The 23423-nt window shown below is 32.8% G+C and overlaps 1 protein-coding gene across 4 annotated transcripts; it reads left to right on the top strand.

Annotated features, from left to right (window-relative positions):
* The first annotated feature begins 1541 nt into the window (after positions 1-1541).
* Positions 1542-22820, top strand: LOC126840413 (matrix metalloproteinase-14). Of its 4 annotated transcripts, XR_007686063.1 has the most exons (12): positions 1542-2008; positions 3197-3326; positions 5499-5606; positions 12232-12383; positions 12680-12833; positions 13565-13713; positions 13780-13978; positions 14043-14321; positions 15868-16049; positions 16219-16408; positions 18136-18204; positions 18351-18679. XR_007686063.1 is itself a non-coding variant. In XM_050576122.1 (11 exons), exons 1-11 carry the CDS (start codon positions 1910-1912, stop codon positions 22539-22541), a joined length of 1767 nt encoding a protein of 588 aa, XP_050432079.1. In that variant the 5' UTR covers positions 1542-1909; the 3' UTR covers positions 22542-22820. The 4 variants fall into 4 exon arrangements, 3 of the variants coding, with proteins under 3 accessions (XP_050432079.1, XP_050432080.1, XP_050432081.1); XM_050576122.1 differs by lacking the exons at positions 18136-18204; positions 18351-18679 and adding an exon at positions 22417-22820; XM_050576123.1 differs by lacking the exon at positions 18136-18204.
* Positions 22821-23423: the final 603 nt, after the last annotated feature.

The following is a 23423-nucleotide window of genomic DNA, read 5'->3' as shown; positions in this document are numbered from 1 at the left end:
ACAAAGTTATGAAAGTTCTTAATATTTTTTAAAAGTTTTTAATTAAGCTATAATATGCAAGAAAAATATTAATTTCTCCTTTTTATTAATACATAATGAATGTATTTAATATCTTTAAGGGATACTTTGCAGTTTGCACCTAATAAACTTTTGTGTACTTTAATAAATTACATTTACTTTTCATGACTTAAATATACTCGTTATTATAATCGGTGACAAATTTGTTACAAAGTGAGCATCTCGCTAAAAATTGTAAGTAGAAAGTATTTTTTTTAAATTAACTTCTAATGTTGCACCATTTAAACATGTAGAATAAAAATTCTTTGTTTTGTAAAAACTAATAGCACCTTCAGGGACAATAGACAATAATTGAAAATGTTGATTTAAAATAAAGATATAAAATCAATTTAACACACATTTATGGAAAATAAAAACTTTCGAAATTATTTTCCAAACATCTCAAAAATAACGCCTTTTTGTTTATCTAAGATTACGTTCTTTTTTGAAAATAAGTTTGCGAGTCAAGCATTTGGCACATTTTCGTCGCATCACCCACCGTACATGAATTCAGAAAGGTGATCGAAAATAATGTCTTCTAAATTTTAGTTTTAACGACTTTAAATTATGTCATTTAATTCTCATTCAATTTTGAAGTTGATACCAGTATCAAATTTAAAATAATTTTTTAATTATGGGAGTGAGTGATGAGGGGAGGTGTTTGAAACTCTAATATTGCTAGTAATTGTATTGTAGACTAACAACTATTACTTTATTTGCACTCAACTTTAATCCATTAGTAAACAATTTTTTTTTAAATGTAACATTATATTTTTAAATAGTGCAGTATCTTAATTTAAATAGTTAGAGTTAAAAGGGTATAAACGCCACTTTAACAGATGAATAAAATGTAGATTGTATTGTCAATGAATGTGTTCGTCTGGGTGATCTTTATTAGTTTTCTACAATATGGCTTTTAAAAATCGATGAAAATATATAAACCATTAACCAAACGCAGATAAAAAATGTTTTATTTGCAAGTATTGTATTCTCATAAACCGCTATTATTGAATCCAGAAAAAGGATGATCGTCGAATTTTTATAAGGGCATTGTCGATCCGAACTATATTATATTTTAATCCAAACGTCCGTTACCCTTTTGGTTCTCATCGTGTAAAGTTATATTGAATATTTTCTTTTTTAATTATTTTTGTCGTCTCATTTAAAATTCTAGACCATTGTTACTACATAAGGGCTTTTATTCTCAACGGCGTCCACTCTTCCGGTGTCGCGTCCTCAGGAGGTCGTAGCTCTCGCGAAGACGCCGTACACGTGTCCGTTAACTAATGTTAATATTATTATACTTTATACAAGATCGAACACTTTTCGCGTTGAGGAAAACGTCTGGCTAACCCGGTTGTTGTGTAGTTATTGTTTTTAGATTGTATATATATATATTATTTTATTGTTGTGTGCGTGTGCCGAGTGTAATGGCAAGCTGTGCGGTGTGGTGTGGGGGACTCATATAATAAGCGCGGACCGGCCGATCAGCCGCAGAGTCGTGTCGTGCCTCCACTACGGGATTGCCCGTTTTCAACTGATTTTTTTTTTATACAGTCGTTATCGCGCGTTTGTTTGCCGACAGAATAATTAGCACGAACAATCGTGATTTGTTTTTCCGATGTCGCACAAAGTCAACACAAATTAAACGCGCCAACAGAGTATACTACTAGATTTTGATTTTGTTTTTGAAAACGCCACGAGCAGTCCCGTCGAAATACGCTTTTCTTTCCCGCGAAAATACCGATCGACCGGATCGGGCAGTTCGCATTAAAATAAAAGAATTTCGCACCACGACTATTGTTGAGTCTGAATAGTATAGTAGTGTTCGAATTGAAAATATTTAATTACAATGGCTGCTCTCGAATTCTGTTCCATTTTCGGCAGTCTGGTGCTACTGTCCTGCGCACTAGGATACGCCGCCGCCATCCAAACCGACGCCCAGGCCATGGTGAGTACCTATAAATACACTTAATAATAGATACATTTTTACCTCTACAACCCTTAGCTTAGCATTGCATTTTTAAAGATACATACGTTTTATATGTAACTTTCGGTGGCCAACTTAAAAATTACCATTATTTTAATTATTTTGATGTTAAAAAATTAGTTCTTGCTAATTTAAGGGTTAAAACAAATATAATATGTTTAGATAAGTTAATATTAATAATAATACTATTAATAATAATTAAATGTAACCTAACCAATCGCAAGGCGAAGGCAAAATATTAAATGAATAATTGGACGGGTTACGGGTAAAAGGACGTGTCCAAAATGTACTGTATTACTTTTTGAGCTGTAATGTTTTTAATTTTCCATATGACGTGTTGAATTTTATATCTCTGTTATATCTCTACTAGTCAAAAATTTACCTACTCCATTTTAGCCAAACACCGTACAATTATTTTTCGTTAAATTTACCTTACCGTTCATATTTTCGAAAAGATTTCATTAGAGTCTAATGATTTTATTAAAATACATTTTTTAATTAATTTAATAAAATAAAATATAATGATTTAGCGTTTAAAGAATGTGAACGAGCATAACGTTCAGTCATATAAACAAACATAATCTATTTTTTAAAAATTGTATGTCATGTGTAAGATGTCATTTAAAAAACTAATCGAAGTATTACTTTTTATCAAAATTAGGACCGGGACTTAAAATTCCGGATTACAAAAAAAAAAAATTTAATTTTTTAAAAGTAACCCTAATAATTTGTTTTAAAATTATGGTTTTATAAAATATGTGTTACATGTTTACTTACTATTTATGCCTGTATTGAGTATTTACAACACTTGAAAATGGCTAGAGTTACAGTGTAATAGTCCCGACGGAAAAAAAGCTAAATAATTTAGTCACATTATTATTATTATTTATTATATTACATTTTCAATATTTAAATGTTCGAAGAAAGTACTTGTTGTTCATGTATTTTATGCACTATTCGTTTTATATTATTAATGGAGAAATTTGATTTTTGGATGTATTTTATTGGCTTGATGCACGTATGTATGCATTAGCTTGGTCGTGTAGCCGAACGGGTATTGTAGTAACTAATCGTATTAGAATTAGCTGTTTATGATCGCGGTAATAATCAATAATATTCGTACTCTAATCCGATTATGTGTAATTGCAGATGTATTTGTCTCAGTACGGTTATTTGAGCCCGTCGATGAAAAATCCCCACTCCGGCCACATCATGTCCGAAGAGACGATGGCCAGGGCGCTGATGGACTTTCAGTCGTTCGCCGGTTTGAATTTGACAGGTAAGCCGCGGGCTCCATTTATCATAAAAATATACGTTTAATCGTTTTCTTCCCACCGCCGTCCGTCTGACTCACACGTGAGTGTCATTATTCACCAGGCGATGCGTGTTATGTCAGTGAACCTGAAAACTTTGAATTTGCATCACTATGACGCGCAAAATTCGACAGGTTACATTTGCTTTCTTTGCTCCTTTTTACACGTTTCTTTTTTTATTGTGTATGTTTTTTCATCCGACCGAAAACCACCGGCCGTTCGCGTGTTGTCATATTTCAATGATTCACACACACCATTGGGCTCAAGGGCGTGAACACGTGGAGATTAACGACCTTCCTTAACCGTGAAGTAGCCACTGTCATGGTTTTTTAATCGCTTACGCGTAATGTCCGTTTTTCAATAAAACTTAGCTTGTGTAATTCGGATATAATAAATGGATAAAAAATAAATACATACATAGCACCGACGTTCTTAGTTTTACCACTTGGCCTTTGCGATCGACGGGCAAATTAAATCTTATTCGAGCTAGTTTCTGTAGTTGGTTCATCGAGTCATCGGCGGGTGTAAAAAGATCAATTTCGCCCGTTTAAGCATCGCGACAACGACTCGACTTAACCGGCGGTTGTCACGCTTTTCGATAGCAATATTTTCGACCAAAGTCATTTGCCTCGTCGACCGGAAAGCAAACGTTAAACCAAATTGCGAAAACCCCGTTGTCTAAAACAACCGACAATTATTGCAATTCCATTTAGAATTCAATGAACTATATGATAAAAAAATAAAAAAAGTCAGAACATATTATATTTTAATGTCGGCAAATAAAAATCGATTTCCGTTGTCAATAATAATCATTAATAAACAATTAATATTTAGTCTTCCTCAACGAAGCGCGACTTTTCTTAACGATCCATAGTTATGAGTTATATTTTTTGTTGTTAATATTATTATCATAAACATGTACTTGTAAAACACCGCGCGCAAAACGATATTGAAATTTATTTATTTACGTACGACCGTTGATTATTTTTTATGAACAAAGTTTAAATTAATGACTATATAGTAGCGTTACGCGATTGAAATAACATTACACCTTAAGGTCGTTGGGAGTAATAAAATATGATAACGAATATGGTAATAATAATTACTGTTGGCCTTTAGCAATACATTTTCATTTGTATAGTTTAACGGGCACTGATTTCATCGAGTTTAACGTTAAAAAAATATATACACAGTCCGGCATGCCTAACGAGACACTGACATCAAATAGTCAACACTACATTTTACTGTCTTCGCATAACAGTTCAATAATCATATTAATTCGCATGGATGTAATGACATATTATTATTTATCAATGAATCCACTCGGAAAGTTTTGCAATTTAGTAGTTCCCCCTTTTTCACCGTTATTTTTCGACGCCAATTTCGTTTTGATTCCAATCAGATTAAATTAGCGGTTTGAGCTTTTCATTTTTTTCTAACTTTTCGGACGTTAACAAATGATACGAGTATTATTAGTCGCCTAAAAATAAATTGGATTATGCTTTTTTGTTTTTTGCATCAAGGCAAATATACAAGAGTAATATTATGAAAAACAATGCAACTTACTCTCCGCGAGCAATGCTTGTGTAGAGGTGAGAGTTTTAAAAAAAAAGTTAAATATAATTAATTGTATATTCGTAACAAACGTTTGATCCGACCAAGAAAATCATAATGGTAACCGAGTGGAAAGGAAAAATTCTATTATGGCGTTAATGTAGTGTTTTAAACGAAACGATTTTAATGCCGGATGACTTTGAACAAATGTAATCCGCGAACGTGCTCCCAATACGAATATGAAGCCGAAAATAAAAAAAGCGTTGCGGAAGAAGAGCGCTCACGTCTTGCCGACCCACAACCTTGTGTCTGTATCCTTACTTGTTGAAATCCGTTTTTAAATGTCCAACTGAATACAAAAGAAACGTGTAAAATAATTTTACATTTTAGCGCGCAAGCCGTCTTTATAACATCTAGCAATCTTGACCTCATGTATATGAGATAGTTAAGTTTTTCCCCTTTTTTGGATCATGTGTATTGACATGTGTGCGTTGGGAGTCGTCCCGTCACCTTCAATCCGTTCATCTACGGTTTTCTTATTTATGTTTAACCGGTCACGTTGTTTTTTTAAATATTTTTCGAAGGTCACTTGGACGACGATACGCTGCACTTTATGAGCATGCCCAGATGTGGTGTTCGAGACAAAGTGGGATTTGCTACCGACTCCAGATCCAGAAGATACGCGTTACAAGGTAATTATTATTCTAAATCTTTCATTTGGAGTTCAGTTACGTTCGAAAAGAACATTTTAACACAAATGGGGAAAATAACATTGACTACTAACCATACAAGTTTAAGTAGCGTAAGTAAAAAGTATAAGCTAATGGAAATGTCATGACGTTCGATGAATTACTTTAGTCTGGAGTAGAGAAAACATTTTCATGAGATCATTACGGTACCTCGTAAAAAATAAAATATATTTATTATTGTCAAAAAATGTCTCCCTAAACTATATTAACTATATGTAGTATTACATATTATTTATTGTCACGGCATAACTATTTAGGCGTTGTTCCATGTAATTTGGGCGTTAGCGTAAAAAACAAATAGGTAATATAAACTATACGCCCTTAGACATATAGAGCGTCTCAATTATCATTGTGTGTAATTTTAGTTTTTCAACCAACCCTGTTAGAATTATTAATCATTGTATAAATGATTATTTGCGCTATGCGTTACTTACTTAGTGTAAAAAATAGAAATTACTAGTTTTTGAACCTTTTAAACTTAAAAAAAATGTTATTCTAAAGATTCTAATTTGTTGAATACAATATGCTACAATAATTTGGATAATTATTATACTATAATTTATAATAACCACTATTGACTACCTATACAATTTGTGCCATTACTTGTATTATCGTCACTTTCCAAAAATATTATTGTAATGTTACATTTTCTTTTACTGAACACTTAAGTCTATCTAATTTTAAATGGGTCTAATTTGTCATAGTTAAAATTTTGTATTTTTAGTAGTTTTTCACAAGAAATTAACAGTTTCAAAATTAATCAATAACCATAAAAAACATTATTTTCATAAAATTAAAGTTTAAATAAAGTGTGCTATAAAATCGTTTTAAAGTAAATAGCATCCATTTTTTCAAAAAAAACAGAATGTTATAGTATCGTTAGAATGTTTAAATGAATGAATTTATAAGAGAGAAAACAAACGTAACGATTAAAAAATCACGTTCATTCATCCTCAGTCAGAAACGGGGTTGGCCATTATTATTCTTAGGAACGGTTAGGTAGTTGAAAAATGAAAGAAAATACACAAACGACACATTATACCTGGGGGGTACTCCTTCGTGCCGAATGAAGACAAAACCTTAAATCTCTTTTGTGTGCAGTTTTGTCAAGTTCAATGCGACCAATTTTCCACTTGTCTTGTCGGTCTTGGACAAAAGGACACAAATAGCCGGTTAAAGCAATATATATATATACATATATGCATGCGTGTATAAACGTACATTTGCTAGTAGGAGACAACGCAGTATTACTTTTCTCGTTGTTTTTTTTTCACAGCACACATATATGTACATAGTATGTATTGTGTCTATCTCAGTATTTCTTCTGTTTTTCGCTTTTTCTCTCCAAAGCCTAGACGTTATTCAACGACAGTGTAGTATAGCACACTCGTGGCTCACAGAAATACCGTACAAAGTTATTATATAACCAACAGTGGGGGTGGCAAATAACAATACTAATAGTAATAGTAATAGTAATAATAATAATGACGATTGGGTTGTAGTGTATCGTGTGGTGTCAAACCGAAACGTTTTCAAAATTCACTATCGACGCTGAATTTTCCGTTTTTGTACAGTTCGATTGCAAATAGCGGGCACTATACCCCCGACGGGATTCTTTAACGCTTACCTAAGTACTGCAAGAAATTGTATAGAAGAAAATATATTGTACAGGTATAGTGAGCGTGTGACATAATCGTATTTCGATAACGGCGGGATATTTAAAAATAAAAATAAAAAATAATTGTGGTCGACCAGTGTGGGTACCAATAATACAGATCGCCAGTTAATCAAGCGTATGACGTTTTATGTTGACATAGGACAGGCGCAGCAACACCGGACGCCAACCGCACGATTAATTGACACTATTCGAATCAAAGCGAAAATAGTACAATTACTAACATCAGGGGTTCTATATTATTATTTTATTGTGTAACACCGCTCGCATCACTTGAGAATCTGAATTTCTAAACAATCACGCGTCAATATGTATTTGACTTGTTAGCTGAAAAATAGGAACTAATAACTAAAAAAACACTCATTGATTACAAAGAAGCTTACAACTTACAAGAAGTAGATGTAGTTTTATATTTTTATTGTTCAAAATTTAGTGAAAACTCTGGTCGAGTATTTTCAACTATTATATCGACATGTCTAACAAAGAAGGACGTAACTTGATTTTTATCATTCGGTTTATTAAATATTAAGATAGCATTTAGTTTTATTTATCTCTCATAGAGACGATTTGTAACTCCTGTCTTCCAAAGAGGTTGTAACAATTTTAGAAAAATTGAAATGCAATATTAAAACTGAACTTTGAAAGACTGTACTGAAAAGTTGTAAAAATCGAGTTACGTCCTTCATCGTTGGACACGTCCATATGATATTTTTATCTCACAATTAATCATGGTCTGAAAACGTTTCCAAGCCAACATTTTCATTGTTTATTATAACTACAATAAAATATGTTGATGAAAATGAATAATAGTAGGTATGGTTCTCTAAATGTTTAACTGGTTTTAAACTTGTTTATGATAAGTGAATTAAAACTAATTTTTATGTAACACTTAGGCAAAGTAAATACAATTTTTTTAATTTTTTTAAATAAAACTAATGGTATTTTTTAAGTTCTCAGTATTCTTTTAAATGTCAAAACTACATTTAGGTAAAATAATAAATTTAAACTAAATATAGTATACATGTATACTTCAAACGGCGTTCATTAACACGTGCATTTATAGTGAATTATATTATTTTAGTGAATTTCTGCCTTCTATTAACGTTAGATATATGTTGATTTCGGATGTCAGGATATCCGGCGTACGATCAAATAATATCATTGTTGTTGAGCATCCTCTGGGTCGAAATACAAAACAAAAATAATGGACCGACGTACTGTAATATCCTCTCACTGGGCACAACTATGTTGTTTAAAACTCATTTAGTTTTTCAATATTGACCTTTAGATAAACATTTCTTTGCATTTTCCACTTGTAATTAGTTAAAATTATAATTGCATATAGGCCCACGGGCTCTGGAGAGAATTAATTGTTCTCTTCCATTCAAAATAACTTTAAATAAGTGATGAATTCGCTAATTGTCTGTATTGGACGTTAAACCGAGCGGCAAGACGAGCCAATTTGACTAAAAGTGATTGCATCATCCAACCACTCGGCTCATAAATGTTAATTGGCTAATGACTTGCTAACCGAAACGGTATAATAAAACGCATCATATCTCATTTTACCAACAAAAGTATATGAAAAACATTTCAATTATGGGAAAGTCACACCGAACGGATGTGTGTGGTCTAGAGATATACATCAATAATGTGGACAGTAAAAAAAAACATCACGGTTGACCATGCAGTACCTATCAATGTCAAGGATAAAAAAAATTATTTTGTTTATAATATTTTGTTGCATGAAAAATGTGATATTGTTTAATACTATACAGTACTACGCACTATTGTATTCTAATCTAAATAACAAAAAATTGTGCTTCGATATGTATATTGAGTCAAATAGAATGACTAGGTAAATCTCGGTGTATACATTTTAATAAAGCTGGGCAAAATGTTTTAATACTTTAATTTAAGTTAATTAGAAAAAAAGGAATTCCGTTTAGTTGAAATTGTTTTGAAAAGAAAATGAAGTTTGTTGTTAAAAGTTAATTCCGAAATTTCTCTTATAAAAATTGCACCACCAATATTATTCAATTTTTTATAATGAGTCAAATTTGTTAATAATAATATTAAATCATTATAAATAAAATAACTTTTTTACAAATAAACGACAATCGTTTTTTCTCCAAATTTTACATTGTTACTCAGATGGTTATCAAAGACAAAGATTCAGTATCTAAATATATTTTAAGCTATTAGATATTATAATATAATTAAAGTTACACAACGGTTACCAATCTGTGATAACAATTTTCTTTTAGAGTAATTTTGTTATTTTGAAAAATAACTCAGTCGATATTGATTTGTATTGAACAGCTCCTCGCTTAATTAATAGTTACAAAGTAACTTTAAACTGAATTTTTTAACTCTTCAATACCCAGCTTTCTATTTTGATGCACTGATTCATTGTGTAAAACGTAATTAAAGATATTTAAAATTTTCTAGTATATTTTACAAAATGATTTGAGGAAAATGTTGAATTGGAATACGTTTTATGAAACAAAGTACTATATACTCATTAACTTGTGCACTTTAAATTACACGTTGAACCCTAAAGCAGCTCAATATCCGGTATTGGATTCCTCGTTTTTTTTTAATTTTTAATTTTACCGGTTTTACATAACAATTTCGGATAAAAATAATATGTCGCCCGGTATCGTTGATTAACCTATACGATTACAGTAGGTGTAGTATAATAAAATAGGTTCATGATTTTTTTTTCATCCGCCCTAGAAGAGCAAGAACCGTGTCAAGTGGAGTGTCGTTAGTGTACCCTATTTACAGGCTTCGATAAATATGCAGCATGTGCGCACACTTGTAAAATACTCGTTAAAACTTTTCAACCGGAAAGATATTGTTTTGTACTTTTTTTTTTTTACAAAATAATTACTCGACTTGCAGTTATTGCTCGCTCATTAAAATTCACTGGTGGGTATTTCTGCGCACGTTGTATGCGTTTAAAATCGATACATCCGTTTTATTGTTTGTTCCATCTTGTTAAAAACACAGATAAAGGTCACAACGTAGGAATGTAATAGTTACCATTTATTTATCCAATAATTATTATAATACCATTGACTATTTTCAATGCGAACAAACACTGTAGACGTGGTCTGGGATTTATTTATTAAAATCAGATTGTAATACAAGATTTACTCGAGATTCGACGGTCAGTTCAAATAGAAAAAGTTTCTACAAATCATAACAAAATATTTGTTTAAGAACGGTCGTTCTTATAATTATTATTGAACGTTTTTTGGATTTTAGGAGTTACTCGTAAAGAGCTAGCGAGTTCAAAATTCTTCATGAGTGGATAAAGTCAATAACACAGCTAAGTAATCAAATTTTATTCCTTTTGATCCCAGAGTTGCATATTTTATTCGATTTGTTGGTAAAAAAATATTAGAATTTACATTTGTTATATTATACCATCTTAAATTTTATTTAATACTTAAAAAATCGTACTCGACAAATATTGTAAAATGTATTGATTGGGCAAATAAGGTTTTAATTTTTTAAAACACACTACGGCCTAGAAAAACTAATCTACACGACCACGTGTCTGTATTTTATGTACCGTGTGCCCGTGTAACGTTAGTTTTTACCACTTTTAAAAATTGCAGTTTGATTGTGTAATCCAAATTGCCGGTGGAAAAATCGAAATAAAGACCTAGGTATACAGCATTGTATAAAGTTTCCAAATATCTATCATCGATCACGGGCACTTTTCGAATTTCGACCGTTCAACAACATTTCGGCCATTGTAAACGTGTTTTTTCTAACCTCAGCGAAACGGTCAAGACCTTCGGTGTTATTATGTATTTTTGGCACAAATCAGACACACGCACGCCACTCGTACGGTTTCGTCACGAATCGTCTGTTGGACATTTCCCTCTGACGTCGGTGGCGTTTTCAACGCCTAAAACTATCGTGTAACGCCGTGACCAATCGACAGCGTGTATAGAGATAGGTATATACTTGGATACTTTATTGTAAAAATCGAAAAAAAATATAAATCATAATAATAACTCCCGGGGTAATAAAAAAATTATTATACACACACACACACAAGTGGATAAAAAAAAAAAAAACATTTTTACGCTATACTGTACGTGCTCCAGTTGACGAACGAAACGAATTTCCATGGAAAATTCGACCGGCCGCGTTTTCTTGCTCCGGTCGGACCGCGATAATAACGACAAATAATAATAATGATATTATTATTAATAATTTTTCAAAAAAAAAAAACCTAACAAAGTACGTTGCAGGGGATTCAGGAAACGCGATGGAGGCAGTGTCGTGTTTGTCATGCGAGAACGTTATAATATAATCCGCCGTGAACGATAATAATTATTACGGTCGTGTACATTTTGCACACACACAATGCAGTATAAACATAATAATATACCTACGTGCATTTATAATGCATACGCTCCTCTCGCCTAACTTGACCGGCTAATCGTCTCCCGGGCGCTAATAATGCATTACTGTGCAATGGCGTGCAAAGAATAGATAAAATCGCACACACCTAAACCCAAAACAATAAGTATTTAAGTTGATCGTTTGACGGGGGATTATACGAACGAAACTGCATGAACCGACAAAACAGATTTATTAATATCTTGAGTATATATGGCGATTTGAGTGCTCTTTGGTTCAATAACCACATAATATAACAATAAGTTTTTCGACAGTAAAAAATATTATTTTTTTAAATTAATACAGTTTAGATCTAGTGGGGTAGATGAACTCTAGGTACCTACTGCACAAATATATATCAAAACTATGTAATGTGTACTAGAAAATGATAGCAACTGACACCCCGACTACACGATACACGCACGAAATCATTACAACAATACAATATTAAACGATCACGTTTTGCAGGCAGCAGATGGAGGGTAAAGGACTTGACGTACAGAATATCCAAGTATCCCAAGCTGTTGGGCAAGTCTGAGACCGACTCGGAAGTCCGGAAAGCGTTCAACGTATGGTCCGAAGTCACACCGCTGACGTTTACACACAAGAGATCCGGACAAGTAAGTCACGTTTTTACCATGTTTAATATGTTTTTATTCTACCGGACCTACCACCACGAGTTACACAAGAAAAGTGATTTTTTTTCGACAGATCGTCAAAATGATTAGAAAGAAAATACATTATAAAATACCAAACTATAGGAATCATATAGAATAATATAGCATAATATAATAAAGATGACTGATGATTCAATCAAAATATACATTTTATATCATTTGAGACAAGTGGTTGTAAAATCTAAGAAGCCGGTTTTGTTTAACTCTCGGCTAACCCTTTGTTTATTAATTGTTTTTAGGTACATATAGAAATCAGATTTGAAAAAGGAGAACACGGAGATGGCGATCCTTTTGATGGACCAGGAGGTACGCTTGCTCATGCTTTCTTTCCAGTCTATGGGGGTGATGCCCATTTCGACGACTCAGAAAAATGGTCCATTGGTTCTTTCAAAGGTAAATTGAAAAAAATCACATTTCGAAGTATTATATCTATTATATTAAATAATTTATCATGTATTAAGCTACGAGTATATATGTATTTTGCCAGATATTTGGGGAATAACTTATTTAATTCCAGCTTTTTAAGGTGCATAAGACTAAAAGAGGTTTCCAAGAATTTGAAAATTATAAAGCTATAAAATGATTGAGCCTCTATATCAGAGGAGTAGAGAAAAGATTGAAAAATGAAACATTGGCATCAGTCTATGCATTTTATATTTTATCAGGAAGGTCAACAATGAAACCAAATTTTTTTAAGGCAATTAATAGAGAAACATGAAAATGTATTTCGTCTTAATTTTTTAAATAAATTCCTATAATAAATTTAAAAAAATCTAAAAGGAAGGTTATTTTAAAAATTGCATCCATTTCTTAAATTCATATTTGTATTCCGTTTTAAACGAAATGCATTCCCGCAGTTTACAAATAATAAAAATAAAGAATTCATAAATGCATTCCTTTAGAGAAGAATGGTATTCAAGAAATACATTAAAAGGTATGCATTTTTTCCCTTATTGGTGTCGTTTATATATATATATACGTTTTTGTATAGAGGCGTAATCGTGTGACGTTGGTATGAAAACAATTTGAATTTTTGGTTTGAAAAACATACAATAGACGTTTATGCTTGGTAGACATTATTAGTTGCTTCACTATACATAATTATTATGCTCTTATGCTTCTAGGTACGAATTTATTCCAAGTAGCAGCCCACGAATTCGGTCACTCTTTAGGTCTTTCTCATTCCGATGTCAGGTCTGCATTGATGGCACCGTTTTACAGGGGTTACGATCCGTCATTTAATTTGGACAGTGACGACGTCGAAGCTATACAGGTTGGCGTGGTAATTTTCTGCGCGCACTTTGAATACTGATAATAGCTTGTATTTTTTAACTCTTAGGCCCTTTACGGTGCGAACAATTCGGCCGAAGGTGGCAGTGGCGGTGACAATGACGACGACAGCACCGGCCAGGGATCGGGCAAGAAGACAACGACCGAAGAAGCTCCAGGCACTGAGGGCAGTGACGCCGAATTGTGTGCCGACACCAAAGTAGATGCACTGTTCAACTCCGCCGACGGCGAAACTTTCGTGTTCAAAGGTAAAGCCTATTTACTGTTACACGAACCCTTTGGATAATTAACATACATGGTTGGTCGTTACAGGCGATTACTATTGGAAGTTAACTGTAGACGGACTGGCCCAAGGTTATCCAAAATCGATCTCGGGAACGTGGTCCGGTCTGCCAGGAACCATAGACGCCGCTTTCACGTACAAAAACGGCAAAACATACTTCTTCAAAAGTACAAAATATTGGAAGTATACAGGAACGACCATGGATGATGGATACCCGAAAGACATAGCTGAAGGATTCGCCGGTATTCCGGATAATGTGGATGCCGCGTTGGTCTGGAGTGGAAATGGAAAAATATACTTTTTCAAAGGTAAGGCGAACTTGGAATATCGCAAAATGAAATCACCACTCAACCGCAGGTCATACGAACGACCTTTTGGATCTCAAAACATAATCGTTTACATTAGCTTGTCCTCATTCTAACATAATTTTATCAGTCTAACAAAAATAAGTAACAAGACGTCGAACATTGTTCTCGGAGTTTCTCCATTAGCTACGGCGCTATTGCTGTACAAGCATGCGGTATAAGAATTAATTTTGCCATGACTTAGTCCGTGGTTATATCTACGCAAAGAAAGTGTTACTCAAATTATAATAATAACTTTTAGTAATGCAAAAAAAAAGGGGTGCACAAACAAAAATAATTACTTAATTCACCTAACCGGGAGCGTTGATTAAGTGGAATATTTTTGAAGCGTTAAACCACCGATGGCGATGGCGACGGCGAAAAAGATAATATATTATGCCTTGTCTGAACTTTATGTTGTTCCTAGCGTTCACTCTGTTTTCCTTAAATCTTTTGTTTTATATCCGCCACTTCTCTCTTTAATCTTTCCCTTTACGAAACTACCTTCTGCGCACATCTCTCTTGTTTCCTCCACTGTCTGTCTTTCGAGTCGGATGTATATTTTACTCTCATCCGCATTTTATCTAAAATTTTAACGCGATCCGCCGCCGCACTCTCTCTAATGAGCTCGTCTCTCTCACTGTCCCGTCTTGTTTATCCAAAAATCAACTATTTACAACTTGACGTTTTTGTTTGTACATTCGTCTCTAAGCGTTTCTTATTGGCACACTGTTATTCCGACTCTTATTATCATTTGTACTTACAAAAAGTATTTAAAAAAAACGTTGGTCGCCTCGTCGTAGGTACTCTTGTGTAATGTACAGGCATTTAGCATCTATAAGCCAACTCAGCTTGTCACGGCTGTTTACATGATTTATATAACAACTGTATTGGACAGTTATATTCGCGTAACTATTATACCAGATGTGTATCACTGCGAGATGGTATAAATTTGCATGATGATCACACGTTTGATATCGTGCTCGAATTATGCATTTGGCTTATGGCGTTTCTCCTATTGGGGCCAACGGTTGGCCGCCAACCTCTGTTGGGAGTACTTTTAAGAGTTCATTACTACAGCACAAAACATATATTTATATAATTTATGGGTACAAATAGACTTTATAATTGGAGTTAGTTTAAGTGCATTTTTAAGTTGGAAAAATGTTATTTAATATATAAATAACGTGAGATTTGAGGAATAAGAAGTATCGTTAATTTGGAACTACTAACTCTTCCCGCAATTGATCCTGGTCGCGCCACTGATCTCTTTATCGATCTATGTCTTCATACCTCCCGACACTCTTCTGCCGACCAAGTTACATATATAACTATAAATAATAGGTAGCTAAATATTTTAGCGATTTTTCGAAGGATGTCCAAGATTTCTCACCTTTTATAGGTATACTAAGTTATTTTTTAAGTAAGGAAATGTTTCCTTGTGCGTAAGACTACTACAGCCGCCAAAATATTTCACTACAGCTAACTATCACTTGATGGCGTATTCCAGGTACAAAATTTTGGAAATTCGACCCGTTGCAAAAACCGCCGGTGAAGAGCACGTACCCGAAACCCATAAGCAATTGGGACGGAATACCGGACAACATAGACGCGGCTCTGCACTACACCAACGGGTACACTTATTTCTTCAAGGACGAGAACTACTATAGGTTCAACGACAGGACGTTTGCGGTAAGTACACGCGATTTTATGTTCTTATGTTGTGACGTGCCTAGCAGAGCGTCGGTTATTGAGGCGCATAAAAAATAATACAAATTAAATAAAACAATGTACACGATATTATTATAATCGTGTAAGCACCCATTTATTTTGGCTGTTATTGATTTTTGTCTTGCTGCAGGTGGACACCGCGGATCCGCCTTTCCCCAGGAACTCCGGTTATTGGTGGTTCGGCTGTAGGGCAGCAAACAAAGGCAATCACTTGGAAGTCACGACGGCATCAAGCGTGCAAAGGCCGACGCGGATGGAAGTCAGAAGCGATCACAAAGGCACTCAAAACACCGTCGTTGGGGATCTGATATTGGACGCAGGTGAGAAGCTTTGCTGCCGATAAACGCCCGGACGTTTTATTATTTGTCACCGGTTGACGTTACCACGGTTAATCATTGCAATGGACTCGTGGCTATTATATTATATTTGTCTATGTATAAATAGACAAGAGCTTGGTTTTTACACGGCACGTTTCAGACTGTTTTAAGTTCATCGCAATCGTGGAGGTATTGTGTACATAATACTGTACACAAAGCTATAGACCGATTTTACCAAGTTTCTATTAAGCGTTAACAATACTCGTAATAAAAAAATTGTTAATCTACACGGAAACTGATAGATAAAACGCTTAACGACGGTTGGTGGAACCAGTGGCTCTGTTGGTATTCAAAAGCGTCACGGTAAAATTAATACTGTTGTCTTTGGTCTGATGCGAGATACGTAAAAACCGCGTATTGCACTTACCGGTTACCGGTTGAAGGTAACCAATTAGCAAAATAAAGGGCATAACTTTGTACAATCTTGTTTAAATGACACTTTGTAATTTTACGCTATAATTCATTACTGGAAGTGCGGTACGAGGGTTTTATACCTCGCTGACAAGACAACACAATTTTATTGTGCCACCACACTGTGAAATATACCGCCAAGAAACGCGAATGCATGTTTTTTGCATGTCATGTCTTAGAGGATGTTGATCAAACGCGCACGATATCAATGCGTAAATCTCATCCTTCCCCTCAGCACTATTACCACATTATACATAATAATAAAAAATTATGCGATCGCTAATTGTACGTCTGTTTATTCGTGATGGTTTTTTTTTGACAATTTTTTTTCATGTGGGTTTGCTTGTTTTTAACGCACATATATACATAAACCGTGGATGATTACTGGAATAACGGTATACCGCAATAGAAGCATGCGACAAAATGGTACTTATTAATATTTTTGCCACGGTTGTTTAACAAAATAATTGGTTTTTCGTTGTTGTAAAATTATAAAATAACTTTAGGATGTTGCGGAGAGCACGCGACAGAAGTCGGCTGTGAACTAACGTAATAGACAATAATAATACATATTATATTATTATCAGTCGCATTTTTTAGTATAACAGTTTAGCTGTACCTATCATATATTATTATCATCACTGTAGTTTGTTATATATATATATGTATTAATACTTCACTTATGAGCTTAGATTATATTATATATACTTATACATTTTTTTTGCATGTGGTTTGTAAAATATTTAGTATTTGGTTTGGACCGCTTTACATATTTTGCTTGTTTAGAAAAAAAATATTTATTTATCGTATTGTGCTGTAATTAGGGATGGACTGGTCAGGAAAGTCGGGGGAAAATTACAAAATTATATGGATATGTGCATGTGACATGTCTTTTGTGTCCACCGCGGTGTGGTGAATCTGTCAAATAATTTTCGACAAGAACTCACCCCTTACTTTACCTATTGGTTCTATATTAGTATATTTATATGTTACCATCTACTTGTATTGCAAAATAAATTTTGGTATTTGCTTTTTAAAGTCACGGTCATCGCGTTATTGGTTGTGACCGCAGTAATCGATGGAGAAATTGTCAAATTAATATACATATGAAAAAGGGCCAGTACAGTTTTATATTCCTCTCGGGTCGTTTACTGGCCAGTCCGCCTCTGATTATAATATTATGTTATAACAGAATCTTTGTGATTATACCATGTAAATTTACTTTGTATATTATTATATTATGTATTACGCTATTGTAGCTGTGTAGACGCTGTGAGGGCTGCGTTCGGTGCTGATTGTGGTCCGCCTGTCGTGTAACGGAATTTCGGGTACGCTGGCTAGAAATCGGTCTAAATTAAAAAAATAAATAATACACAAATTCATATCCACACCTGTACACATCCACGCACAACAAATCACACCGGAGTATATTATACAGATTAAAAATACCACCGAAATTGGATTGTGTTAACAGAAAACGGAGGCGGTGTCAGAGGAAAATTGAAAATGTGATACGGCGTACGACGGTGCACCGCTAATTGTTATTTCTTGTTTGTTAAACGTTTCTGATCGGACACGATGCATGTACATTGTACCTACCCTATAGATACATACATATTATTGTATAGTATGTAAACTCACGTCAAGTGCCAAATACGAACCGGACTAGACTCCGACCGCAGTCTTCGTTGTTCGGCTACACCACACCAGAATTGGATCTTCCTACCTTCATCTAAAATACAAACATTAAAAAAAAAAAACAGAGCAATATATTTATACGATAAAGAATAATTGTATTATGACCGTCAACGTTATACTGTAATGAATAGTATGTATGTATAATATATAACTGATTAATTTGGATCTGTTGTGCGTTTCTCGCGAAATTTATATATTATGTATGTATATTTATAAATTCAAAAACGTTGAATGTACGAGTTCAGTATTTGGGTAAATGTACTTTCGTTAAGACTGAATTTTACGCGTCGTTGTAATATTATGCTATACATAGTTAAATAATAATAATAATGTTATTGATAATTTTGTATGTATTTAAAACTGACGTCGTATATAGCAGAATATACTATGTTGATTATTATTATTATATTAAAGTATGTGTTTTTATATGATATATAAATATAGATATGCCTATATATGTATATGTATATATATATATTTTTTTTAAATTTTATTGTGAGATTTTTACCTCTTATAAAGGTAAAGATTTTTTTACTATTATTATTATTATTAGTAGTAGTAAATACTACAATAGGAAATTTTGTGTATTTATAGCACATTGTTCAATTTATACATTTTTTTAAATTAAAATGAAAACTATTGATATATTGTCGTAAAAAATATTTATATATGCATAATGCTGTTTAAAATGTTAGCAATTTGCAATACATTTTTTTCTCTCTGTCATATAAGATATATTTATAAATTAATACCTGTTGCTATAATATGGGTATTATTGAACAACGACGCAAGTCATTGTAATTTTGTCGACCGTGGCCGACGTTTTAGGCCGTATAAAATGAAAATTATCATTATTTATTTTTCAAAAAAGAATTCGTCTTGCGTTAAATCAATAGATTTTACTCCATTATTCCGATTAATTCCTATGAACTTCTAGTTCTAAAAACTAGAAGTTTTTTAGCATATTCACTGGGTAGTATACATATTACATTGTATTAATATATACATTTTATTTAATAACCGTCTTATACGCGAACGAATTAAGGTTTACAGGCATACCACCGACTGCAAAGAATGTCCTATTTTATACATCAAGTATAAAAGTTTCTGAGTTTTGAAAACAATATATTATTTGGAACATTTCTTGCAGTTGCCTATCTCGATCAAACATTTATTTGGTGGAAAATAGTGAGAAATTCAATTCAGACATATCCATAAGAAATATTGTCTCGTGCGATATCATATTATATCAACATATCATTTTAGATACTAAAAAAAATAGGTCGATGATCTTCACTCTTCAGTAAAAATAATTAAGGCGCTATTCCACTGTTACTGTGTTTGCGTACTTCGTGTTGACCCTGCGAAACGTTGCTTCCTGATTGGTCAATTCGTGTTATCGACCACTTGATACCACAGGTTACCGTAAAGTTAAAATAACCCAACTCGGTCGACGTGTGGTTACAGCAATTAGTGGTTACCCATATTAATTAAAAACGACGTACTACATTACCAAAACCACGAAAGAACCCGGCAGTAGTGGAATAGTGCCTTTACGCAGTATTATTTTGAAAGGTGAACAAAAATTGTCAATCGAAAAACACAATTTATGTTATATATATATATATACACGAGAGCTGCATGGAAGTAAGATAAACGAGGCGTGTGTGAGGCGAAGGAGGTATTTTTATGCGACGAGGGCGACCGCGTGGAAAAAGATTCCCGCCGACGACGGAGACGAAGCTTACCCGATTATGTACGTGTGAAGAGCCTTTAAAAAATTGACGGAATTATAATACTATTATTTTTCAGTTGAAGACAGATTGTCGGGGTTCAAAATACTCGCAAAAATGTCCAAAAATAAATAACGTGGGTCGTGACAACTTTTTCTTAATGTCTACGCCATTAAAAAAACCCTTTATAATATAGGTCAAATAGTTATAACTCGTAGTTTTTGTAAATGATAATTTTTTTTAAACATTAAAATATTATTATAAACAGTGGGCCATTTTGAAAATTGCATAACAATAATTGTATTTTAAATATTACTATTATTAGTCATTAACAAACAGTTGAAATAATTAATCGTTAAAAACCCAACAATATAATCGCTGTGGGGCATAATAATATAATATACCGTTTAATCGTAAACTGGACGCACAAATAGCGTAATGGCGTTGGGCATGTTTTATAATTTAATTTTTCCTTCACACACAACGTTAAACAAACTTTATTTTATTAAACCTATTCAAAAATTCAAGTTAATGCGATTATTTCTGTTAATTTTACAAAAAAAAATCAGATCAAGACATTACTTACTACTTTTGTGACGGATATGTTTAATAGTAATTTTCTGGAAAGCAAAGCGATCAAGAATAATCTGCGTTCTTGGATAATCCTTAAGGTGCATTTGGGGAATACAAATTTTAAAACTAGGCCGCGTTGAGTACACTCGGACTCTCCCAAATTGCTCTTATATCCACATAAATTAACCGTGTAAAGTAAATTATTATATTTAATTTAATAATATAAATCATATTTATTTATATTAATAACTATTAATATAAATAATAAAATTAATACAACTTTATTAAAAGCTTACATTAACTTGATTAAACGCCGCTTATGAATAATATTTAATAAATATGTGCATAACTAAGTCTTATATACACCTCTTACTTCTCGTAGGTAGTAAATTGGTAGTGGGACGTCCTCTTAAACGTTGCATTCCAGAATGAGTCATAAAAAAACATAATTTTATGTCTATACTACTTAAGTAGTTTTAGTTGAAGTTCTGTATAAGGATATCAACATTTACATAGGGAAGAACACCTATTTTCATAAGTTATGACAAAATTAAGTACATAATATTTATATTGCTAAGAGTGTCGTAACACCTAAAATGTTTTAAATATTATTCAAATCTATATTAGTGTTTTTTTTAGTGGTAACTACAGTCATTTTGAAAATCACATTCTCATTTCTTAACAATTTAGCTTAGCAAAAAACAAATACTATTGAAATTTTAATTACAGTCAAAATGTTTGAAGAAATGTTTTGAGACATAATGTGGTAATTTTGTGGTACTTCATTACAGAAATTGAATATTATGTTTGATCCCTACGCGCTTAACGCCACATTAATCGTTTAAACTTTATATCTCTTTATATTTAATTGTAGGCACACTTTACAATTCAGTCGCTCACACGGGATTTCTTAAAAGACAAAAAGATAAAAATAAAACCATTGGGCACAGTTGTTTAGTGTTATAGTTAAAAGTTTTACCAGAAGGTAATTTTGGATATTATACAGTGCAGTAATTTTACTGAATCTAAACCACAGAATAGTAAAACGCCCTAAGATACTGTTCAATGATTGCGAACTAGATAATTTACGATTTTTGAAGTTTCTCCACTTTGCACTATATTGTACCATAGCTTGTGTGTGGTATCCGTTCTCAATACACGTAAAAAAACACACGTTGCCTGTCTTCCTAATAAATAGCAACCACTTGGAGGTTGGACCCTTTTATTTTTAAAAGAATAATTGTCCCTATTCAAATGCTCAATACTAAAGGTAGCGCTATGCCACTATATTATAATATACATTGTATGTTTTGGAGTTTTTGCCAATCGGTTGCAATCAATATAAGGTCAAATTCCTTATTAAAGGACCTATTCGACAAGTGTTTCTATAAAATTATTTATGTGACGATAACAATGCATTTCTCGGTTCATTTTGTACCCTTGATAAGGAGGTCGCTGCGTCAGAATAATTAGAGTATATGTATATTAATATTGGATATTTAAATGGCAATATTTTTTATTAATTAAATTGTCTAGGTGATCCAAAGGAAGAAACGAATTCGTTGCCAAGATCAGCTAACAATCAAAATGGATCGGAATGTCGAACCCCTAAACTTTTTTTAGTTCTATTAACCGCTTTCTTGTGGTATGCAAACTATTGAATGGCAATACCCGCCTACTTATGGATACTCAATTGCTAATGATGTGTAACTGTGATAGAAATTTGTATATTATTTTTGTAGACTTTTTTAGTATTTTTTTGCATTAGCCATTGTACAGTTTTGTATTTATGTATTAGCATTTAGCTGGATGTGCTGTATTATTATTATTATTTTTTTTAAATTTTATACTGTAAAAATACTCGTATGATTATGTATACTTTTTACTATAAATTTTACTTTTGTAAGTTTTTATACTGATTTGTAAACTTAGTTGTTGAGCCTAAACTTATTAAATGTAATAACATTTAGTATAATGTGCATACCACTAAAACTGGCTTATTGTACAAATAAACTACCTATGGATTTTCTTATGATCAATATTTTATATTATATTTTAGTAATTTTTTTTTGTTTTATTGTTATGAAACTTTAAAACTGGTTGCCTGAAGAATAGAAAACAAGGTTAGAAATGAATTTGCAAATTATGACTCTTGTTATCTTTTTCTCACTATACAGGGTGATTTTTTATCATGGGCCACTCAATATCTCACTGGGTTTAATTCATAATTTTGATTTTTAGTTTTTTTGATAGCAATTTTTTAAACTTCAATGGTAACGTACATATTTTTTAAACTTTTCAAATAAAAAATATTTCACTAAGAATGTTGACTGGTTGATAACGAGTTTTGGATAACTATTTTTGAAGTTACAAGAGTTTAAAAGTTAGGACGGGAGGGGATGTGCGGTTGGCAAGTGCGCGCAGATAAAAATAATACTACACTGCACCTTTCCTCTATCGACCAGTCAAAACATAATAAAAGAAACATAATAATTTGTGGAAAATTGAGATCACATTATATGAAAACACCATAAAAAAATTAA

This window comes from Adelges cooleyi, unplaced genomic scaffold (genome assembly GCF_023614345.1).
Source record: "Adelges cooleyi isolate 19-005CV unplaced genomic scaffold, UGA_ACOO_1.1 ACOO_flye_CR_arks_rails_tigmint_CR_PRNA_376, whole genome shotgun sequence".
In the NCBI taxonomy this organism is placed as follows: Eukaryota; Metazoa; Arthropoda; class Insecta; order Hemiptera; family Adelgidae; genus Adelges; species Adelges cooleyi.
Note: the sequence above shows the minus strand (reverse complement) of the source record. Positions and strands in the feature narration are given on the sequence as shown.